General features: G+C 48.6%; 2 protein-coding genes across 4 annotated transcripts in view; both read right to left on the minus strand.

Annotated features, from left to right (window-relative positions):
- On the minus strand, positions 1-927 carry SLA2 (Src like adaptor 2). Its single transcript, XM_039699557.1, has 3 exons — positions 837-927; positions 505-760; positions 1-217 (listed from the first exon to the last, which is right to left on the minus strand). Exons 1-3 carry the CDS (start codon positions 925-927, stop codon positions 1-3), a joined length of 564 nt encoding a protein of 187 aa, XP_039555491.1.
- A 462-nt stretch (positions 928-1389) lies between these two features.
- NDRG3 (NDRG family member 3) overlaps positions 1390-22349 on the minus strand; it is a 50535-nt gene continuing 29575 nt past the window's right edge. Inside the window, exons 3-16 of one of the 3 annotated variants that reach the window (XM_039699514.1) lie at positions 13773-13878; positions 12972-13092; positions 12421-12483; positions 12031-12091; positions 10368-10454; positions 9775-9831; positions 8389-8492; positions 7935-8000; positions 7429-7480; positions 6060-6107; positions 5388-5423; positions 5246-5297; positions 3430-3468; positions 1390-2930 (exon numbers count right to left, since the gene is read on the minus strand). In XM_039699514.1, the coding sequence (XP_039555448.1) occupies positions 2752-2930; positions 3430-3468; positions 5246-5297; positions 5388-5423; positions 6060-6107; positions 7429-7480; positions 7935-8000; positions 8389-8492; positions 9775-9831; positions 10368-10454; positions 12031-12091; positions 12421-12483; positions 12972-13092; positions 13773-13878 (1071 nt within the window). In that variant the 3' untranslated portion in view covers positions 1390-2751. Of the gene's footprint in view, positions 2931-3429; positions 3469-5245; positions 5424-6059; positions 6108-7428; positions 7481-7934; positions 8001-8388; positions 8493-9774; positions 9832-10367; positions 10455-12030; positions 12092-12420; positions 12484-12971; positions 13093-13772; positions 13879-22349 lie in introns of all 3 variants that reach the window. The other 2 variants (XM_039699513.1, XM_039699515.1) reach the window with 2 other exon arrangements.

A 22349-nucleotide genomic window follows, 5' to 3' on the forward strand; every position in this document is an offset into this window, starting at 1 on the left:
CTAACTATTACATAACTTATCTACAACAACCACCTTTCCTGTGGGGTCTGGCTCAGGGGTGTCAGTCTCTGAGAGAATCAGGCAAAAGCTGATGGCTTCCCTCAGGCTCTGGCTGATGGGAGAGTCCTCTGGTGGGGATGTGGTCTCCGAGAACTGGAGGGAGCTGCTTGAGAGCAGAAAGGGCTCACAGGAGTAGTAGAAAGGCAGCCCACAGCCCCTCGAGGGTCAGGTGAGGGGAGGCCCAGCCCCTGTCCCAGCTTCCCTCACCTCTCAATCTTGTCTCAGTGAAGTGATGGCTTCCTGAGGACAGTGAGTGCTGTGGGAGCTGGGGCTGCCCTTGGCCCTTCCATGGGGCAGGGCTCACAGATGGGGCAGCAGAGCCCCTCGCTGAACTGTGGGCAGTGAGTCAACAGCTTCAACAAGGTACAGCCCTGCCCCCCAACCTGGGCGCACCTGGGCAGGGGGGATCAGCTGCCACCTTTTCCCCCTCCCTCCTTTCAGGGCACAGGACATCTCCCCACACACTGCTCAGGGTGCTGGAGGGCTGCCAGGGCATTACCAGAGTAGGGGCCCACCAATTTGTGCAGGCTGGGGAAGGTGAGCCAGGACGACATGTAAAGGCATCCATTACCCAGCCGGTGAATGTGGCAGTGAGTCACTGAGGCCGAGGCAGAGCACTTGCCACAGTGCACCGACAGGCAACAGCAGCCTGGCAGGCACAGGGCAAAGGGCACTTGGCTGGGCTGTCCAGGACCCTGTTCTGCTCAGCCCCACTGCCTGATGCGCTCTTACACACTACAGGGATTCAACCATCCTACAGAAGCGGCAGGCATCACCTTTCTCCCCATGGGCCTTGTGGCTGCTGTACCAGCCCCATACCATGAGCACCTTCAGAACAATGTAGGTGATAGGGAATGGCTGGGACATTGGGTGGCGTTGGTGCCACCAGCCATCTGCACAGTGGAACCTGGTGGAATCTCCTCACAGTGTGTGATGGAGCCCTGTTTCTTTTTGCAGGCTGTCTCTTGTAACCCAAAGCTGCGAGAACCTGATTGTGGTTTGCTCTTTTGAGGCCCCACGGCAGGGGCTCAGCACAGACTGGGGAGCAGCATCAGCCAGAAGCAGCCCTGTAGCCTGTGCTGCTGCAAACCTATTGTTTCCATCCTGGATGTTTCTGGTTGCATTTTGACAGAGGCCAGCTCTCCAATGCCCTTGGACAGCCTTCTGCCAGGGGCCACAGGGCCACCAACCACATTATTCTGGTGCAGAGTTGCCCAGTCCTCTCCCTGCCCTGGGGATGTTTGCTGTATGCAGCAAGAAACACTCAGACTGCCAAACCCCCAGGGGTGCAGGTCATGCCAAAAAAAAAACCACCAAGAGCACATAGCATAACAATGAAACTCAGTTATAGCTTTATTCAATAACCGGTACAAAGTCCCCCTCAGGCGGAGCCTCCCGGTCCCATTCCCTACCTGAAATGGAGCAGAAAATGAGCATGACCCTGGGAGGAGTTGGCTCCCATTAGGTCAAGGCTGCTCAGCAGTGAGGAAAGGTTTTGCTTATCAATTGAGACTTGCAGCAGCCTGACCACTCATCCCTTTTCTCCCATTAACACCAGACCCTGGCAGCAGGCATCTGCTGCCCACCCTCGATGACCCAGCCAGGTGTAAAAAGGTACCATAGTTGTGAATTCCACAAAGACAGTAACTGCTATCTGCACAGAGGTGTTCACTGCTCACCCTTTTGACATGATTCACAGGAATGTGTGATTTCTGGCTGCCACACTCACTGTGTTCCCTGCCCCCATGTAACTGCATCCTGTGCAGATGCTGCCTGGGGCAGTGGCAGTGGGATACAGAGATGGCAGTGCAGGAGATTCTGAGATCTCCACCTGGCAAGAGGCATTGCTTCCCATTTCACAACCTGCTCAATATTAAATATTCACCTGTGCCGGGGGAGAACAGCAACTATGTGTCACTGCATCCAGCCCTTCTGCAGGGTCAGCAGAGGGTTGCAGAAGTGGTCTAGAGCCAGGGCTACTGGAGTTTAATCCCTTGTACTAGGTCAATAGTGCACCTTGTTAGTGTAGTCTATTGGTTAATTGCTTTGCTTTTTCAGGAGGCTCAGGTAAGAAATCACTCTGCTCCTTCTTAACACACATACACAGGTAAGACCAAACCAGTATTCCTGACCATTTGTTATTCTCAGCCTGCATGGCATGTGAAACAGCCCTGGGGACACAGAGATCTTCCAGTGGATTCTGTGTCCCAGGTACAGCTCCACACTGCATTGCCCACTCCAGTGCCTGGAGTGCCTCATCCTCGTGGTCTTACTTTCCCACGTCCCACCAATGACATACCAACTGCATCACACATGTCCTTTAGCAGAAGCACAACTAGGAAGCAATTCTAAACCTCACAAAGCCACAGAAATTATATTTAAATGAAGAGGGGAGACAATGGCTGTCATCTGGATTGATACACAGCACAGACAGGAGATGGCATCAGCATGTACAGTAATGGGACTTACAAAGACTGTGGAATGTCAACGAGTTTTAAAGAGACTCTGATGTCAAGGGGATACAGAAAAGATCAAAGTAATGTCAAGTACAGACTACCAAGGAGGTGGCTGCTCAGATGGGCATGCACAGGTTAGAGAGAACAGTTAATGCCATATTGGATGAAATGCTAAATTCTGAGTGGGTTCAGTGGGGTGAGTGGAGCTGTCTGAATCCAGAAGAGGGGCTCCTGCCTAACAGGATACTTCCATGGTTTGAGGTGCAGCCTGGAGGTCAATTCCTTCTGGGGTTCCAGCACTCCCTTCCCCGTGGGTGCTGGCATGAGACCGGCTGCGGCTGCTCTCGCCAGAGCCCACGCTGGAGGAGGAGTGGCTACGGGAACGCATCAACCGGGTCATGCTGGCTGCTGGCACTGCAAGACAGAACAAACATGGGACTCAGACAAGGAGGCAGCCCCTGGAGCCAAGACCACAGTCACTCAGGTATGTGTCCCGGGGTAAGCACAGAAAGAGCTGCACCCTTCGGAAGAAAACTCACTCTTCACTGCCAAAATTAAGTCTCTGCATGTCTAAAGCAAGATGTTTAAGGCCTAATTTCAAAAGGTCCAAGGTGAGAAAATGCCAGCAGTGTAACTGATCCTCTGCAAGTGCAGCCACGGCCAGTGTCTGTGCAAACCAAGGCAGCTGTGGCATGGATGACCTTTTGAAAGTTAGTCTCATCACTCTAGAAAACCACAGAGCTGATGTCATGCAACAATCAACAAAATACAAATGAAAGGTGGAAACCCATAGCACGCACTGTACAATGATCAGCCCACCCACAGCAGGACATGCTGAGACAGCAAAGCACCCGGAGAACAATTCCACTCAGCACACAGACCAGGGCCGAGGTGGATGCACGGTTGGAGGTACCTGACTCAGTGCTTAGGTGGCTGAGCTGCACATAAGGGACTGGAAACAACATGAGACAAGGAAAGGGATGAATACAGGAAAGAGCCCATTAGTTGCGGTGTGTGACGAGTGGCTGCACTACTCCTGGGACCCCCAGCTACCTTTCCTTCTGTTCCCAGCTCGTACACTGCACTGAAAGCTCCCACGATTTGTAAGAACAGCTGCTAATAAGCATCTCAAGGAGATGCCAAGCTCACCTAAAAACCCATCAGGGCCAGATCTCTTCAATGCCTTTAGCTGAAAATCACACTGTACCTGACGACAATAACTCCCCACTGCACAACCCACACCTGTTCAACAGAAATATGGTTTCCCCGGGGTACACTGTGTAACTCCAGCTATGGGACAGAAATTCATGTCTTTGGGATGACAGCATCAGACTCCTGATGCAATTCTCCTTCAAGGCTGGTACTTCCATCTGCAGTGTCAGCAGAAGTACATCCAGCTGCTTCAGCCCATGTATAGAAGGCAGTGAACAGCTGCTGGAGAACTGATTTCTGTATTTCTATCAGTGCCCAGCTGTTTTGCTTCTACCTTGTTCTCCCCAAGAGAACTGACCACATTCCACAGTCCCACAGTCTTGTCCATGAAAGCTGGGAAAACTATTCTGGGACCAGCTACTAATTAGGGAAGGAGAAAATTGGCCTGTTCTTCTCCAGGGCTGCATGTCCTATTGACAAGAGAGCTGACCTCCAAAGTGCTGCTGAAATGCTGCTCCCCCTTGCTCTAACAACAGCACTTGCTGATTTTACTAACTCCAGGAACACAAGAGACATGAACATTGAAACACTCTCAGTGAGGCTGAGGAACCCTCCTTGCACAGCATCTTCCTCTGCAGGATCAGGTTCCTTTGGCCAACATGACTGTCCTACATGTTTGTGTTATCTGCAGAGCCCTCAGGAAAAGGACAGGTTCTGCTGAGCCCTGACCATGATCTGGCAAAGCTGTGAGGAGACCACTTCGTGTCCCAGCTCTTATGGTGGCCATGCTGAGTGGTCAGCCAGTCACACAAACCAAACCTCTTCCCTAACTCCAGCTTTTGAAGGCTCATTATCCACAAAAGGGAACTCCTGACCCCAGTAGGCAAGAAAGAGCTGCTGTAGTGCACTGAGAAGCCCTTCTCCTGATGTTCCTGAGTAGTAAAGCCCTTCTTGGAGATAAGTAAAGAAGCCCTTCTCCTCCAATTCCTCAGGAACACCAAGGGCAGGGAGCTGAGCAGCTGATAGTCTGACACACTCAGGTGACAATGTCTTCTGCCTCCAAGCATGGTGAGGAAGCCATAGGGCAGGACATGCACTGGTGCAAAGCACAGCTCTCTCTGGGCTCCCTGGGTGCCTCAGAAGTCACCCAGGAACCTGTTCTGTCATTAGAGGATTTGTTGTGGAGTATTAATTTAACCCTGATGAGTCTGAGAGAAACAGGAACATGTGAGAAGAAAGGGGGGAACTCTCATACCCAGACTAGTCATGGGGTTGCACTGCTACTTCTTTCCCCTTTGGAGAAGGTATGCACAGACTTGCTGTTCTTGGGAACACATTTTTCTGGATTGGCACAAAGACAAACTTAAAAGGTTTTACCAACACATGTCAGGGAACAACACTAGCTTGCTAAGGCATGTCAGCACACTAGTTGATTTTCCAGCATGGATGGATCTCCTGGCAACCACAGTAGCTCAAGGGTAGGAACACAGGTGCCAGTGGGCTCAGATGGACCAGAAAGCTTGAGTTCCCTTCATGACAACCCTGCTCCAAACCACGAAATTCTGTTTGCCACTTACTGTAGCCCATTCCCTGCACAAAGTACTTGAAGGCTTCCGTCAGCTTGCCAGGCTGTGGAAACAGAGAGGGTGGCTTTAGTGCAAGCAGAACAAAGGGCTCTTTTGCCCTCAAATGCCATGGGAGAGCCAAGGTGTGTCTCACCTGAACCACCTGGGGCAAGCCACCGCAGTCGGCCATCTGCAGCAGGAAGAAAAGGCAGGTTGAGCTGTCCTTCCTGCCCAGGAGGACAACCCCAAACCAAGACAGCACCACCCACCTGCCAGAGCTGAGATCACCACACTGCAGCTTCCACCACCTCACCTCTACAACCAGAGCAAGGCCAAGGTGATACACCTTCAGGGACCTGCTGCTGAGGGAACCCTGCACCTTGGAGGCCACGTCACCAAGTGATCTCAGACCATGCTCCAGAAGCCCAGCCACCTCTCCCCCGGCCACTCTGCCCAAACCCATCACTTTGCACTTCCATACAGCTGCTGTCTGGCACATTGCAGGGCCACAGGTGAGGGTGGAAAGGACCAGTACAAAGATAGGAAAAAGGATGTTTTGCTGCAGAGAGCAGGGTGGAGGCAGGGCATCTCTGCTAACTCTCACGGGTCTTCCCTGCCAGTTGAAGGTGGCCATAAGGCAGGGATTGGGGGACTCCCTGACAAACTCTTCCCTCTCAAGCCCTGGCTCCATGGAGGAGAGAGCACAGCCCTGAATGACTGTCCAAAAACTTCTCAAAGCCAAATGTATGGAAAGCAAAAACCTAAGTGGAGCTGAGCAAAAATAGTGTCTTTATGCTGGCCAGAATGATTCTGGAGTGGCACTTGCCTTCAGAAGGGTAGTTTTGGTTGGGTCAAGACGGGAATTGCATTCAACCTAGAAAAAAGGAGAGAGGGACATGGTGTCACACAGAAAACTCAAAGACTCAGATATAAAATGAGAACTAGCTGCACCAGAAGCAGTGGCTGTCTTCAGCAGTGGTAGCTTCTTTGGAGCCAGGAAGGACCAAGCAAGAAAGCAGAGACCATGTAAGAAGTGAACAATGAATAAAACATCCAGGGAGGAATGGCAGGTGTTCCATCTAAGGGACCTTGTGATGACAGGTCATGAATTCAACTGAAATCATACCCCAGTTTTGGGATGCACTATAAAACCCTGGAGCACTTCTGTGCTCTGACAGCAAGACTGGGAGGGAAGGAGATTTCTGTGCAATGCAGCATAAGGGAGGTCACTCAGTCCCCTGGCCAGACAAGAAGGCCACAACCACTTCTTCTCTGCAAGACTGCTGCAAAAAGGAAATAGGCAGGGGCTCTATAGGAAAAGCAACCTCAGCAGGGGAGGTTATTCTGGGCAGGGAACCTGGGCAGCCAGACAGGCACACTAATATGCAGAAGACCTTATCCTGTACTGTACTGTGGCCAGTAAGCAATGGGAATTTTCAAGGATAGTATCCTGGAAAAGTTAAAACTTCCAGACTTAATTTCAGACTTCCAGATCAAACAGACCAAGGCAACAGGCCATGGCCGGAAAATGTTCTCCATGCATGGCTCCTAGGTTCAAGTTACTGCTGCAGGAGACTCCTATACTCTTCCACAGTTTTAGCAGCTGCTTTTGTTCACAAGCCCCTGGTCTCCTCATGATCCCCGCCTGACAGGGAGGAGCAACACCCACCACAACCACACTACCCTGTGCCATGCCCCGTTTATAGCTGAGATGGGAGGGAAATGGGTTATAGGTGTCTGCAGAGCAGAGCAGAGCTCCCAAGTGCTGCCCTTCTGGTGATGCAGTACTCTAAGAGAGCTCCACCTGTCTCCCCAGCACAAGAACTGGAGTCACACTCAGTTTTAATCCCCAGGTAGCCCCAGCAAAACAACAGCAATTCAAGACTTGAATCAAACTGCAGGCGGCAGCCTGGCAGAGCTCAGGGAAGCATGCACGATCCCAAACAGGGTCCTTTGCATCACTTGTTGAGGAGGATGCTCATTCAGATTCTGCCATCCTCACCTTGGAGTTGCCCTGAGGGCCATTCAGGGCCCCAGAGCCTCGGCTCTCCCATGAGTAGCTGGAGGACTGAAAAAGAGCTTGGGACAAAGAGCCACTGTCTGTAACTCATTCTGAACAAGATGAAAGCACTGAAGGGTTGCTAAATGACTTGTGGGGCTAGTGTCACAAGAGGAAAGAGTTCATGGATACATACCACTGCTTCCACAGCAGGGGAGTTGTCACCAACAACAAGCAAGGCAGGGCACCTGGTCAAAAGCCAAAACAGAGGTGTTATTCCAAGTGCATCAAAGGGGTTTCTGAGAAGGTTGAGCTCTGTGAATCAACACCCTCATGAAAGGTTAACAAAAAAAGGCTCATCAAAATCCCTGCCTGCCATCATCTTGGCATTTTGTTGTACCAAATAATTCTCCAGGGCTTGCAGATGCACCCAGACTGTCCTATCCATGCATGCCAACTGGCAAAGCACACATATGTGCCTCTGACCCTGCCTTCTGGAGAAATTCAATGTATTCTTAATGAGAGGACTTCCAGACACCTCTGCCCCATTGCAGCTGCCAGTCCTGTTACCACAGCCTGGGACTGTCTTGGACAGTCTTCCCAGTGCTTGTGCTTGGTGCAGTTCTTGCTGAGAAGCAACATCTTTTCTGTTGAAGAGACTGCAGAGTCAGCAACTGAGATAGACTGATTCAGACAACTTACTTGAGTGTTTTTGCAACCATTTCATTGACACCAACAACTGGTCTCTCAATTTCTAGATCTTTACGACTGAAAGACAAAACATAACAGTACTCCATTAAATCTGCAGAGGAAATTGATTATCATGGGAGCACACAAAATCCAACCATGAGTGCTGGCTCCAGCACCCAGGCAACTCCATGTATCATGCCCTGAGCAAGAGCCCCAGCAGTCATTCCCAGAAAACAGGATTCATCCTCTCATGGCACTGCTGTGTGCCCAGAGATGAGCTACTGAGGTGTGACAGGGCCTGGGGGCAGACACAAGGGCTAGGTTTGGCTCAGGATATCAGCTGAAAACTGGGCTTAGGACAAAGGTTCCCCTGATACAATACCCAGTAGGATAACACATATGGCAGCAAATCTGCTGAGCAGGAAAGCTATGGGAGCTGTCTGCTAGGCAAAAAGGTATCCGATACCTGTTGTATGAGGTGAGGAACAGCTGAAGGTTGTCTTGGTTAATGTCCTGCGCAATATGAAGCCTGTATGTTTGGATCAAATCTAGATTTGCCTGCAGTTCCTCCTGTACAAAAGCAGAAGAATTGAAGAACAAGAAACATACTTTTCATAAGTAAAGAAGCAACAGTCATAAAAATGCCAAAGCATTAAACTGTATCCATACACATCATTCCCTGTGAACAGTGACACAGAGGGCAGCAACTCCACACTGCATAAGGATCCCAGAGATATGAAGTGTTTATGTGATGTGCTTTGGTAATGTGACCACACTTTTACAACTGATACTGCACAAGCTGCTGCCAGAGTACAAGCATCCTGAGATGGGATAAGTTAACTCCCAAGCCTCAGTAATGCACAGATACAAATCACTCTGCGTTTGGTAGGTCTCCCACTTACTCAGTGGGAGTAAGTCTTCTCAGTGGGAGCTCAAGCCCCCACTGGGACCACAGGGCAGTGGGTGCTGAATGGTGTATGTGCTGTGCCTCAATACTGCAATGCACTTACATTTAATGTTTAAGAAGCAAAGTATGTAATAATACTAATAAACGTAATAAAGTAAAAAAATACTTAAGCTGTAAGACTGTGACCAGGGGAAAGTTCAGTTCCAGCACCCAGTTGTAAGAAGAAACTACATTCTGAGAGAGCCAGAGAGAACAGGGAATGCAAGGAAGCACTACATACAATGAAGGGGCTTGACAGTGGGAAGAGAGCAGGAGGTGCACAGGAGGAAGTGTGCTGGAGAAGGAAGCATTCCTTTCAGTGCTGATGTGTTATTGCAAGAAGACTCCAGGTCAGGGACTCATCTGCTGTGTGGCATATACAGTGTGCACAAGGCACTATCCCTGTCATTGCCCAGTAGGCCTGCTGGTTGAGAGACAGCTAATCCCAAACAGAAGGCATTGCTGTATTCAAAGCTTTCAGGAGGGGCTGGTTTGCCTCTGCTGAAACTGAAGGGTAAGATGAAGAGCAGAATGCAGCAGTTCAACATCTGAACAGATACAAGATCCCACTGCCAGCTCCCAGCTGGCCTCTGCTCTACCCACAGTCCAAAGGCTTCCATGCTAGCTACAGAGAACTGATTGCCACTAGTTTCTGTAGACAGTGTCCTGGGCACCACAAAGGAGTCCTACCACCAGTGCACGGCCTGGAGACAGTGAGGGCAGGAGTGAGGATGTGTGTGCCCCCCAGCACGCCAACCCTAACGTCAGCTTGACACACAGAGAAAATGGTACTACCTGTGGCAACCTTTATCTGATGGACCAGAACTATTTGGGAGCAGACACATACAGAAGTTATAGCTCCATGCACAGTTGTACAGGCAACATTAACATCTGCTGGGTACTTACATGGCCAAAATGATGTGCCAAGACAATATCCACTATGTTGGTTGTCCAGCCTGAAAACTGAAGAGTGGCCATGAATGAGGAGGAGAGTAAGAGAAAAATGCAGTTTCATCACACATTGCAAAACAGCTACTCAGAGTAAAGGAAACAATGAAGTAACTATTCATATTATATAAGAGGCAAATGCCTGAAGCTTGGGATGGACATGCAAAGATTCAAAGAAACTGTGTATACACAACCCAGCTCTCCAAAAAAAACCTGAAACCTTAAATAACTTCAAGGCACCAGAATAAGAAAATATTTAAGAGATCCATTCAATATCAATCAAATGAAGCCTGCAAGCAGAGGAATCAGAGGAAAGCTGAGTGATCCAAGCAGTTTGTCTACATTTCTCATTCATGTGATCACGCCCACCCATGCTCCTATGGCAGAGGCCATACTATACCCAGACTTAGAACACAGCAGGGACAAGAAAGGAAATTGTACAGTTTTTGCCAGAAATGGAAAAAATCCTGTATTCTGTCCTTTTTTTTTTACTCTACACACTGTTCATTAGGTGCTGTGGAGAGCACATGTGTGGGAAAGCAGAATCTCACCTTGGATGCTGCCCAATCAATCCACCCCTTTGCACATGGATCAACATTAATAAGAACAAGTCCCTCCACCAGGTCAGGGTGGCTGAGCTGTGGGAAGAGAGCAGAGGCACACTCAGAAGGATTATTCAGTCCACACAGTGGTCAACAGCTGGTGCAGAAGCTGGAAAGCTTCTTGCAAAAGGTGCAAGACAAACTAGAGAGCTCCTCTGTGCCAGGAGGCAGTGGCTCCCAGCAAGACCAGACTTGACTCAGTTGTGGCACTGAGGTGCTCCACAGCACCTATAGACTCAGCAGTGCCTTCTGGTGACCTGTGTGCCCCTGTGCTAGGGGCACAGCTGCAGGTCCTGCTCAGGCCCTGGGTGTTACAGGGAGCAGCAACCTTCTTTGCTCCAATCCAGCACCTCTGTGAGGAACCTCGACAAGCTACTATGCCAGAGAGCACCTCATTCTCCTCAAGGAAGAAGCAGTTTTCCCAGTGGAAATGGGGCAAATGGCAGGGGAGTTAGTGCTGAGGCCCCCAAGCACCTGCAGTATGGAAAGCTTGAGCTACAGGAGCACCCTCTCCCCAGACAGCACCCCTGCTGCCCCCGCCTGCAGACACCCCTTCCTCTGCTCCATCCAGCAACCCAAAACCCTCCAGTGTACCTCGGGCTGGACCTGGGCAGCACAGGTACAAAGCACTTACGACAGCTGCTTGCAAATACAAAATTAGAAATCAGAGGCAACCAACCTCTGCTGAGTTCTGGCTCGCTCCAAGGCAGCTCTCCTGCTCTACTGCACTGATGTGAAAGAGAAGGAAACATCTCTGTCCTCAGCAGGAAACTGCCCGCAGCCCAGGGAGTGTGGCAAGGGCACACTTGTGGCACTTCGCTGAGGACTAAGGCTGATTTGCACAAACTCCTCTTTAGCAAGGCTGAAAACTATCCAAGATACAGAAGGCAAGGAACAGTGAAACACCAATGTCTCACACTGCCCCAGCTCAGTGCTGACTGTAGGGAGCGGGACAGAGAACTTTGTGTAAGGAGGGGCAGCTGCCCAGCACAGTGGCTTGAAGAAATGATGGTGGCCTGAACAACTGGCAACTCTCTGCATACAACAACCTGAAGCAAATTTTACTGAAAGTGTCAGATTTTCTGGGATTTTTTAACACTAACTCTGAAAGACTCAAGCAAATTCCTGATAAATTCCTGTATTGTCCTAAATGATACCCACTGATTTCACATTAACACTACACCAGAGAGAAATGTGTAAGCAGGTACTGAAATAGAAGCAACTCTCTTGTGTAAGGGTGGAGTAAAATCTGCTTCCTCCAGTGACAAAGCACATTCCACATCAACACCAGTTTGGAGTACATCCATTCTTTGCTGCCACAAACAGTGGACACAGCACACAGTCATGCAGTCGGTCTCTGTAAAGATTCAAGACTGACTATTCCTAGTACCCAGGATGGGCTCAGCTGACTCAAAGACATCACATTACAATGTTTCCATGCCTGGCACAACTTCAGAGTAACCCCAAGTACTCCAACATAACCATATGGATGGAGGTAGCCATCCCATGGCACCCTGCATCCCTGCTGTAATTACTGAACATTACTTTTCCCGTGCCCCACACAGTCTGATCAACACTCCACATGAGCCACAAGCAGTGAAGAGATACTTACTGCACACCTGCTGAGGACATAAGCACCAGCTCCTAGGCCAATCCCAATGAAGCTTTTCAGGCTGAAATAGAGGCATTTCATAGTCAGCACAACTAACTTAGCTCAGCTGAAGCATCCCTAGAGGCAAAGCCTTTCCCCCTTCCACAGCATCCAGCTGTGCACTTATGGTTTGTTTTTAAAACAAGGCGGTAATGATGCAGCAGCCATAAATTGCTTCATGTATCGGACGGTGTCCCCAGCACTAAAGTAGACAGGGTCCCACTCGTTAGCAGATACTTGTGCCTCTGGGGACACCTCAGCGAGCATATCAGTCATGGCAAGCAGAGACTGAAGTAGGTGCTGGAATAGCAGTATCCAGCTGGCTCACCCCATTTCCTTTCAGAGACTTACTTTAGGTGTGTCAGAACAGCAGGTAACATTTCAGCCAGTTCATCCATACTGGGATACTGGTACCTGAAAAGAAAGGGAGCACCTCCAAATACAGCCTTTCAGAGGTTACCTTCCAGTTCCACTCAAGGTAGGAGGGACAAAGAACATGTGGTAGACATGTGCACAGGTTATTAATGTGCAACGATACTGTGTGTTTCAGCTGACTGTGTGGATCCCATCCCTCAGAGCAAGACTAACACAGAGCTATGGTCTTTTGGGCAGTCAGACTTCTGTGGCAAGATGGACAGATGAAATGCCAGCTCAGCTGCAGTGTGCTGGGTTCATATTCAAGTCAGAAAGGTGGTATCAGACTCAGCCCTAGTGAGGGCTTTACCCATGCCTTAGTAATTGGAGAGTTCCCTGAATGACCCTTGGAAAGCTTCCTTATCTTGCCATTTCCTCTGCTGCTGGCAGCTGCTTTACACTACACTCAGCCTGGCAGTCCCAGCTGGCTTAAACTGGGTGCTACCTCAGTCCAGACTGAACAACATGGGTCACTGCAGAGCTCTTACCCAGATGGGAATGGGGGGGCTCCTTCCTGTTGGCCTGGTGCGTCTACATGGCACACAGCAAAATGATGGGTGATCTCTTGCATGTCTTCAAAGTTAAAGAATGCATTAAAACAGGATTTGTCTGAAACAACAACAACAAGAAATTAGACACTTCTTTAAGTTTTATTGCAAGCCACCCTCCAAACACCACGGCACACACCTGCAGGAGCTCAAGCCCCCACTTGACCACAGGGCAGTGGGTGCTGGATGGTGTACGTGCTGTGCCTCAGAACTGCAATGCAGCACTGAGTCAGCAATGGAACTGCCATGACTGGAGGGCAGGCAGACAAACAACAGTCAGCCTGCAATGCCCCAGAAAGCAGGGCCTCGCAGCACCCGGGTACTTAAAGCACTCACACAGAAGTACCTTTGTGAATGTAACAGTACATTTTGGGTGGGAAGACGTCAAAAGAGCAACTGCACCCACCAGAATATTACACTACTGCTGCAGCCATGTAGAAGGGACTTGTTCACCTGCCCAGCACCCACGGAATGGATGCCCTATCACACAGTGCAGCAAGTCAGCTAGAGCACTATGGTGTGTTGGGTGGACCTATTTTCATCTTTCCACCTTGGCCCTACCTTTCAAGGGCTGTTGGATTGGACAGGTGCACACCATGTGCTCTCTCCCCTGCAGACCTTTATCTTTTCACCTTGGAATGACCTCATCTCAGCTCCATACCAGGCCTGCTACTCCCCATGCTCAAAAGCAAATACCACGAATAATCACTTTTTCAGGGTCCTGGCAATGCAAGGGCTTACGGTTGAGGCCAATGTCATGGTATGTGAGGATGACAGGTCTGTTCCCCTTGGGTGTGCCCCTCATGGTGACATGAACCACTCCGAAAGCTGTCTCAATGTCATGTTCCTGCAGAGAGAGAAGAAGGAGCCCCGGTGTTACATGTGCTGCCTTCACAGGAAACCCCAACTGAGGGCCAGCAGCAAGGGCCTCATTCCCATTGCAGCACTGCTCTCCTACCCACAGTACAGCTCTTGAAATCACAGAATGGCTTGGGTTGGAAGGGACCTTAAACACCAGCTCATTCCACACCCTGGCCACATGTAGGGATACTTTCCACAGTATCAGGTTGCTCCTAGACCCATCCAACCTGGCCAATCCACAACCTGGTCAAACCTCTGTATCCAGTCTCTGTGTCCAACCACTGCCCAAAGCCGCTTGCTTTTGTACAGATGTGCAAATGGTCTGGGGCTGCATCTTCTCATGATCAAGATCTCTGGGATAACTATGGACTTTGGAAAACCTGTAGAGATGTCAGGAAGCTAGGTACACAATATCACCTGTAGATCCCTTCTCTCGTCTTACAGAAACCAATGGAGAGACATGCTCTTAGAGTAACTATAAAAAGCACCAATTATTTTCTTGATATTAAGAAAGTATCTTAGGAAAATGCCACATGGTTCAGTTTGAAGATGGGACATTACAACCTCAGAAATATGTTTTACTAATTTACATAAAGTATATGATTTATTTTTTTAACAGTAATTTTGAACAACCTGAAAGTCATTAAATCAAATACAGGACTGGTGAGAGTACCTGCCTTGCAGCATATCAGAAATCCACCTCACCCACTTTCTGGGCACTCCTGAGAGATGGTTGTGGGGCAGACTGATTTAGTTCTTGCAGTACAAGACCCTCCTTCACCCAGCTGTGCTTCTTTTCAAGAACTCCAAAGCCCCTCTCTTCCCTTGCTTCAGGAGTGTGGCAACAGGACACAGGCCCAGCCAAATCACATGAGGTTGCTGAAACCATTTCAAGGCTTGTGTTTGAAGGGTAAAAAGACACCCCTGTCTGTCCTTGTCCTCAGAATGGGGCTGGGTTTTGCCTGCATGCAGCTGTTGCATTGTGCATGTACAGAAGCTGGAGTACTTATCTACAAAGCAGCAGAGACCCATCTGCAGATGACATTACCTTATCTGAGGCTCACCTGGCTCCCTTTTCCTTAGGAAGAGATTGGGGGGAGGAAAGGACTCGCCTGTGTGTGCAAAGCGAGCATGTGTCCACAATTCCTGTCCTCACAGCAAGGCTGCACAGAGCAGCCCATGGTGCAGTCCCTGCTTCCTCAGCCTCCAGCAAACCTCCAGGGTCTGCCCCTTGCCCATGTCTCAGCTCTCAGGGGTGCTCTGCTGAGCTGGACAAAGCTCTCTCCTGTACCTCTGACAGATGTGCTGTGCAGCCACAGTGCTGGACTCCAGTTTAGTGCTCTCCAAGCCTGCAGGTCCTTTAAATAACGAGTCCTTCAAATAAAGTGGCCACTTTTGGAGAAGGCAACTGGCAGTGCAGGTGGCTGGAAGGGTGAAACGCAGTGAACTCAATGGAGAGTGCAGCAAGTGCCCAAGTGGCCGGAGCCTGCGACCCTCACCTGCACTTCCCTATGCCCCTGAGGGCTGGACTAAGGACTACCACTAAGGGCAGGTCTCTCTGCCAGCTATGGCACTTGCTGGGCTCTTCCATAAACAACTATCCAGTTACCATTTTTTTTAAAATTAATCTTGCTTTGTTAGACTACGGCCAGGTCAGTGAGTTAAGAAGCTCATAAAGAGGTCTGGCAAATGCTGGTTCTGTTTCAGAGCCCAAGGGGAGTGCATGGGGTGGCAGAAGGAATAGCCTTGCCCTGAGCACAAGATCAATTAAACTGGCTCATGGCTCATGAAGGGGGGACACCTGCAGGGGATAAGAGAGGGTCTATAGGTAGCAGCAAAAGGTCAACTATCAAATAGAAGCACAAACACTAGACTAAGAAAATAATGAGAAAAGCACAGAAAGCAACAAAAGAGCTGATGATATTGAAATATGTCTGCAACAGTCTTTTCTGCAATTACATTTGAACTTACTGCTACGGTCACACATGCCTTTACTAGGTAAGCTACAGGACAAGGTGTTAGAAATAGAAACCTCCTTCCCTTCAGAGCCTCTATCCAAGTATCAGACTGTGTTTCACACTGCAGCACCCCTCATTTCTGTTTTCCAAACTGAGCTTGCATCTCAGCTCTCAAGTGGGGAAGGAAAAGTTTCCTTGAGCTAATAATCAATTTTTTGTCTCCTGCTTACTTTGACTTTGTAGACTGTGTAAGCTGCAATCTGGGGGAAAGGGGACTACCCTGCTACTCCTTCAGTCACATTAGTGACTCACATACAAAGAATGTACACTTGTTAGAGGTTAGGATTTTTTTTTCCTTTCTCTCAGGGAATTTTCTCCCATATGTTGCCTAAGAGATGATAATAACCAGAACTTAAGAGAGACAAAAGAAGTGACCAAGGTGGGGGAACGGGGTGCAGCTGGCTGCAGCCACTTAGCCGGGGGCTGCAGAATTTTCTCTTACATTTTATTTGTCACCCTGGGTGTGCCCGCCTCTGCCGTTCCAGCTGCTTCCGAGGTTCCTGCTGCAGTGCGTTTCAGCACCCGGAGGTGCAGCGGGACCGGCTGTCCCTGAGGCTCCAGAGGAAGCCCCTTCTCCATCGCTGCCCCAGCGCGCCGCCATTGCCGTGCGCAGAGGGGCGGCCGAGCTGCGCCACAGCGCCCCCTGCAGCCGCGGGGGAATCATGGCCCCGCCCCGCCCGGCCGGGAGCCAGCAGCGCCCCTGCTGGCTGCGCGCGGAACTGCAGCGCAGGGAAGGGGCTGGGCCGGGAGAAGGCCGCCCTGGGCTCTGCGTCTGCCCTCGGTGCTGCCGGGCTGCTGCTTGTTTGCCTTCTTACACACACATGCTAGTAAGGAACTGCTGCTCCTTTTCTCATGTCTTTGCCTGAAAGCCCTGCAATTTCAAAGTGCTAATAATTCGGAGGGAAGGGGGTCATATTCTCCTTTCCAAGGGAGGTTCCTGCCTTCCTTGCCAGACACCTGTCCTTCAAACCTGAACAACACTGGCAGCAGCATAAGGAATTCCATCTTTAACAAATCTCAGCAAACAGTATTTGAAAAATATAAGACGCTAAATCTGCAAACTTCTCATTCTGCCCTGTACAGCCTCAATGCCTCAGACACTGGGAGCTCTTAAGGCTACTTCTTATTTCTATTGTTAGTTCCCTGGCAAGGTGGAGATTCTCCTCCTGGGAAGCAGCTACTCTTCTTTGCTCTGAACAAAGCATCTTACTTTTTACAGCTTTTTTCGAAAGCTTTCTCCTTTCTACAAAGGGAGCAGCAGACAATACAACTAGATAAAGGCTTCTACCTTTACTTTTTTAACTGCACATTGGCTATCATGCTGATCTCTTTTTCTACATTATGTGTAGAAATAAGACTGAGTTTTACCCCCAGTTTCCCTACCAGTGATTCATTGTCAGTTTTTCCAGTGAACTTTATTTTCTCTGAAACTTTCCCTCGAGTTTTAGGGCTTTTATCTCAATCTCTCATTGCAAAGGACAAAATAATTTTCAGATGCCACACAATTAGTGCACGCGTGATTCCTCATCACCTGTTTGTCTTCACAACAGCTCTCCTATGTATCAAAGCCAAAGGACAGCATGAGATAGAAGCTTAAATCAAAGCTCAGGTATTATGGTTGAGATGACAACAGTCTCTACACTTATACAAAGGCTACCTTGAACTTCCCCCCAAAGTTATTATTTAGTTACATTATTACTGGCTTATTACTCTCTCAAATGTGGAGCAGAATAACCCACTTACAGTGGGTACCAGAGCACTCAGTGAGAGAACAGGAACTTTGCAGGCTGCACCCTCTCTGCTTGACAAACACACTTTCTTCATGTGCAGACACTCTTCACAGCTGCTTACTGAGATGTCCTGCCTGTGTCACACTGCATCAATGCTTCCATAATGGTGCCCAGTTCCAAAACACAATTCTTGCATGTTCACTGCTGGTATTTGCCCTCTGCTTGTGTAGAAGTGTTGTGCTGGAAAGTAACAGACACTTCCAGACTCTGGCACATTTGGTTTCTTTCTGCTCTCTGCTCAGGTCAGCTATGACACACTGTATCAGTGTCATTTGAAAAGAGATTCAAGGTTTTTTACTTTGCACGTGTCTAATTCCAGCTAATGTCTGAATGCTTATCTGGTCTAGTGCAGGGAAGCAGTGATATGAGAAGGCAGGTGGAAAACATGTGGCCAGGAGACAGCCAGGCTTTTGCAAACCTGCAGTCTTTAAAATAAGGGAGATGAATGCAGAGAAGCTCATGATCCACAGGTTGTGTTTTGAAGAGCTGGATAAAATTCCATTTTCACTTAGGGACTGAAAACTTTATCAGAAGATTTTCTTCAGAAAAAAAAAAGATATTTTTATCTTTTGCCTTTATTTGTATAGCAGGTAAAAATAAACAGCAGCTGCAGCCCACCTGCTGCAAATAGGAGGTAGGTAGCAGAGGCAGCGTGGCTCCCAGAGCCGGCTCTCAGCAGCTGCAGGCACTGCCCCTGCCACACTTGCTGCTGACACACAGAGTTGAGGCTGGGCAGGAGGTTGCCATTGATCCACCCAGCACACCTGGGATTCACAGCTTCAAACACCAGCAGTGCCTGGAGGCAGGAAGGAGAAGAGCAATGATGGAGGAAGAACAGAAGGCATGGAGACCAGCTGCAGCTGTAGCCTGCTGGGAGGACTTCAGGAGCCTGCGCTTGTGGAAAAGGACAAAGTGATACAAGTCCTCAAACAGTTGTATCTTGTAACAGTTTCCCATGACTTTCCCAACTTCCAACAATCTGTAGGTCCACTAAGACTTCCTTAACTGGAGGTGCGGTCTTCAACTTTTGGAGGATGGGGCTACAACTGCCAAATACTTGTGCCTCTCCCCCTGTGACCAGAGCAGCTGAACCTTATTAACGTGTGGGGTAAAGAACTACGTAATTCCCCATCTCATATCTGCTGATTTTGCATGATATCTCCTGGCCTTTGGTTTGGAAGCTGGGGAGCAACTGACCACATTTCCATACTCCCCAGAAGCAATACCCTAACAGCTTGTGACCCTCACATGCTCCTTTCTGGGCTGATGTGCTTGAGACTATCCAGCCAGCCCTGGTACAGCAGATGACCCTGACCACACGGGTCCTCCAAAACTGCCCCAGGAAGCTCCGTCTTTGCTGAGCCAAGAGGCCTGGCAGGATGCCAAACACATGCAGGCACATGTGGTGGATGCAGGAAGTAGCACAATGGAGTTGCTTTGTTGTCTGTTCCTGATGAACAAAGATTGATTTGTTTTACTGAAAGCCACAAGCCCGGTGCTGACATTGTCACTCATCCCCTGCAATGTTAAGGCTTTATGCCTCTGGGTTATCATCAGCCCTGAGCCCATGCTTTCATTTTCCACTCTAGGAAGGTTTGACTCAATGTGTAGCACACTTTGTTTACCCAAAGGCAGATAAGTTTTGTCACTGCACCTTCCATCACTTTTTCCATACCTCCAAAGAGTATATTTAAGCAGCACAGGTCCCAGTACAGATCTCCAGAGTGCTCAAGTGATCTCAACTTGTGAGGACAAATGCTGGGTTTTTTAGTAAGTATTTCATCCATCAGTGGACTTCTCTTCTGACTGCATGGTCTCCTAAGTCCCTTAAGAGATATGTCTTAAGACTCCTTTTGGTCCTGTCTCTTGGAAATCCAAGTAGGCTGCACTGACTGAATTATCTTTACTTATATCACTACTGATCCATATCAGTAGAAGAATTCCAGCAGCTCTGCAGAGCAGGACTTCTTCCATGTAAAAACTTACATTACCCTTTCTCAATATTTATCAGTGTCATTGATCCACTGCACTCTGCTAATTTTATCAGTCTATCTGATATAGCTGGTCAGTGAATTTCCAGAATTCCTCTGAATTCTGATCTGTCTTATAAAATGTCTGACAGATGAATCATTGGTCACCATGGCAGGTTCAAGAGAGGAGCATAACCTCTCACTTAACGTCTCAACTATTTAATCTTTAAACTTATTTAAAACTCCTGGGTTGGTACTTCTAGTTCTGGCAACCTGCTACAAATGCATAAATATTATTTTTGTAGAGCCTCTGCAGCAGGCACTGTGGGGTCAGGCAGGGTCTGCGCTGACTCCCCACAAAGAGCATTCCAGCACAGCGCTCTCTGTGAATTGCTCTGTGCCAAGCCTGCATGCAGAAAAAAATAAATTTAGTTTTTCTGCTATGACTAACCACAAGCCTCCCTTCCAGGTTCCATTTTGACATCTGAAACAGGACAGTTGGGTTTTTTCCCCTTTGCAAATCATCTCTCAAAAACCCCTTTGTTCATATATTTAATCTGTTAGAGTTTATAACCTCTTCCATTTTCTCTAGCTTTTAAAAAAATGCTTTGTTTAAAATAACCTTCCTGCCCTTCTGCTAGACATGCTGGCTTTCTGGCACCATTCCTTGTCATTGCTGCAATGGATGGGCATTTGCTCTCTGCTCAGTTTATGTTCAACAGTCTTCTCTATTTCTGTGCAGGCTTTGTTCTGAACTTGGAGTGCAAAACTAGTGAAGTTTTCTATGGTTTGCTGGTTTATGGTTTTTTTCCTTTCCCCCAAGGATGTTGATCTGGAATACATTATGGTTTCCATCGCAGAGCAGATCTTGGAAGGCACAGAACACATTTCTCTGCCTTCAGAATCATGTCAAGGATGGCTTCTCATGCTCTGCTGCTCCACAGAAGTTTGTGGCTAAAATGCAGTGTTGTTACCATGTAATGGATGCAACTTTGATTGACTGACTTCATGATGCCACTGGAAAGAGTCCTTCTCCTGTCCCTCTGCCCTGCCCCATGTCCAGTGAGCTGATGGTCTCACAGAAATCTGTAGGTGGGAGTGCAGGGTTGGGTTCACTGTCCTGCGAATTTTGCTGTAATCTCTATGGTGCCAGTTCCTAAGAATCTCTGCTCTTGATCAAAGAGCCCTGCACTTCAGAAGTGCGTGAGAACCATAGTGGCTCAGACACTGGAAGGTGATAAAGCACAACCCAACAGAAGCTTTAAAACATCTGAGATCAAACTCAAACAAGAACTGCTGGAAGGCATTCCTTACTGGGCATTTGCAGGTCAGACAAGGCCGGGACATTATTCCATTTGCCCTTAACATTTCTGAATGCTTCTCAAACTTAAAGAGGAAAACCCACACCCAACTATGACTGCCAAAGCCTAAATCTACCGTGGGACTGATTACAGAAAGAAGTAGACACATGGTAAAAAGGCTCAAATGTAGGAACCATTTCTGACTGCCACCCTCTGCCTTTGGCCAGAGAGGGAAACAATGACAGTGCCACTTACAGGTGCCACCTGTTAAAGAATCCATTCAGTAGCTTCAGGTGCAGCTGCAATAGAACTGCAGGTTGAGCTCTGGAGGGGCAGGAGCCTAAGCTCACAGCAAGAGGCCATGAACTGAAGACCCTTTGCAGAAAAGGGCCCAAGGACCTGAGGTCCAGAGAGGGGACCCGGACTCAGAGACGCTGCAGCAGCTGAGGACGCTCAGACTTTCCCTGTGCTGTGAAGGGATAAAACCCCAGGGGATCCTTTGTTTGGGGTCCCTCTTTGGAGGCACCAGCTCAAGGTCTTATTTTGTTGCTTTGCTATTTAGCTGTTGCACCATGATTAAATTATCTCAGGGATCTGGACATCCGTGACTCTGCTAAGGAAAACCTGGGGCAGAAGCAGTAAAAAACCTGCTGTGACTGAGTGTGGGATATGAGCTGCCAGGGGCTTGGTCCCAGTTCAGGTGATCCAAGTAACTGCCAGAGTAGCTCTGGGAGGGTTGGACAGGGAAGTTTCCTTAACACAACAACAAAATTCCCATACTGAGAAAAAACATTCTGAGTGAAGGAGTGAGGCATCCAACAGCAGCTCCAGAGGTGCTCAATGCCTTGAGCTCCAGAAACTCACAGGAAACAGAAGCAGCAGTACAAATTCCAGCTATGCTCCCACAGACCCAGGTCACAGTGTGATTCAGTACTTAAGTTTTAAAGGTCATTAAAGGTTGAAGAAACCGTTTCACGGTGGGAACGATTAATGACTAGAATTCATATTACCAGTGCTTTTCATGACTAATTTATTAAGCTTCTTTTTTAGCATTACCAGGTGAGTTTTACTCCCAGTGTGAAGCTCTCAAAGTTTAAAATTAGTTCCTTAAAAAATCAGGATTTTATTTGATTTGGAGACTGGCAATAAAGAACACATCTGTGAAATCTCTTCAAAATTTTTTTCTAACATGAAAACCTGGGAGAACACAGAGCAGTAAGGCATCTGTTGCTTGCACTCTGCTCAAGCTTGCTGAAGGTCTGTAATAGCATAGGGCTAGAAACATTCCCCAAAAACCATTCAGCTTAAGGACATTCAGTTCCTGGTTCACCTAAGGCAAAGAGAACTGCCTCTGCTGCTTTGCTGTAAAGTGGAGAAG

The sequence above is a fragment of the Passer montanus genome, unplaced genomic scaffold, assembly GCF_014805655.1.
Source record: "Passer montanus isolate IOZ18808 unplaced genomic scaffold, ASM1480565v1 scaffold136, whole genome shotgun sequence".
Taxonomy (NCBI): domain Eukaryota; kingdom Metazoa; phylum Chordata; class Aves; order Passeriformes; family Passeridae; genus Passer; species Passer montanus.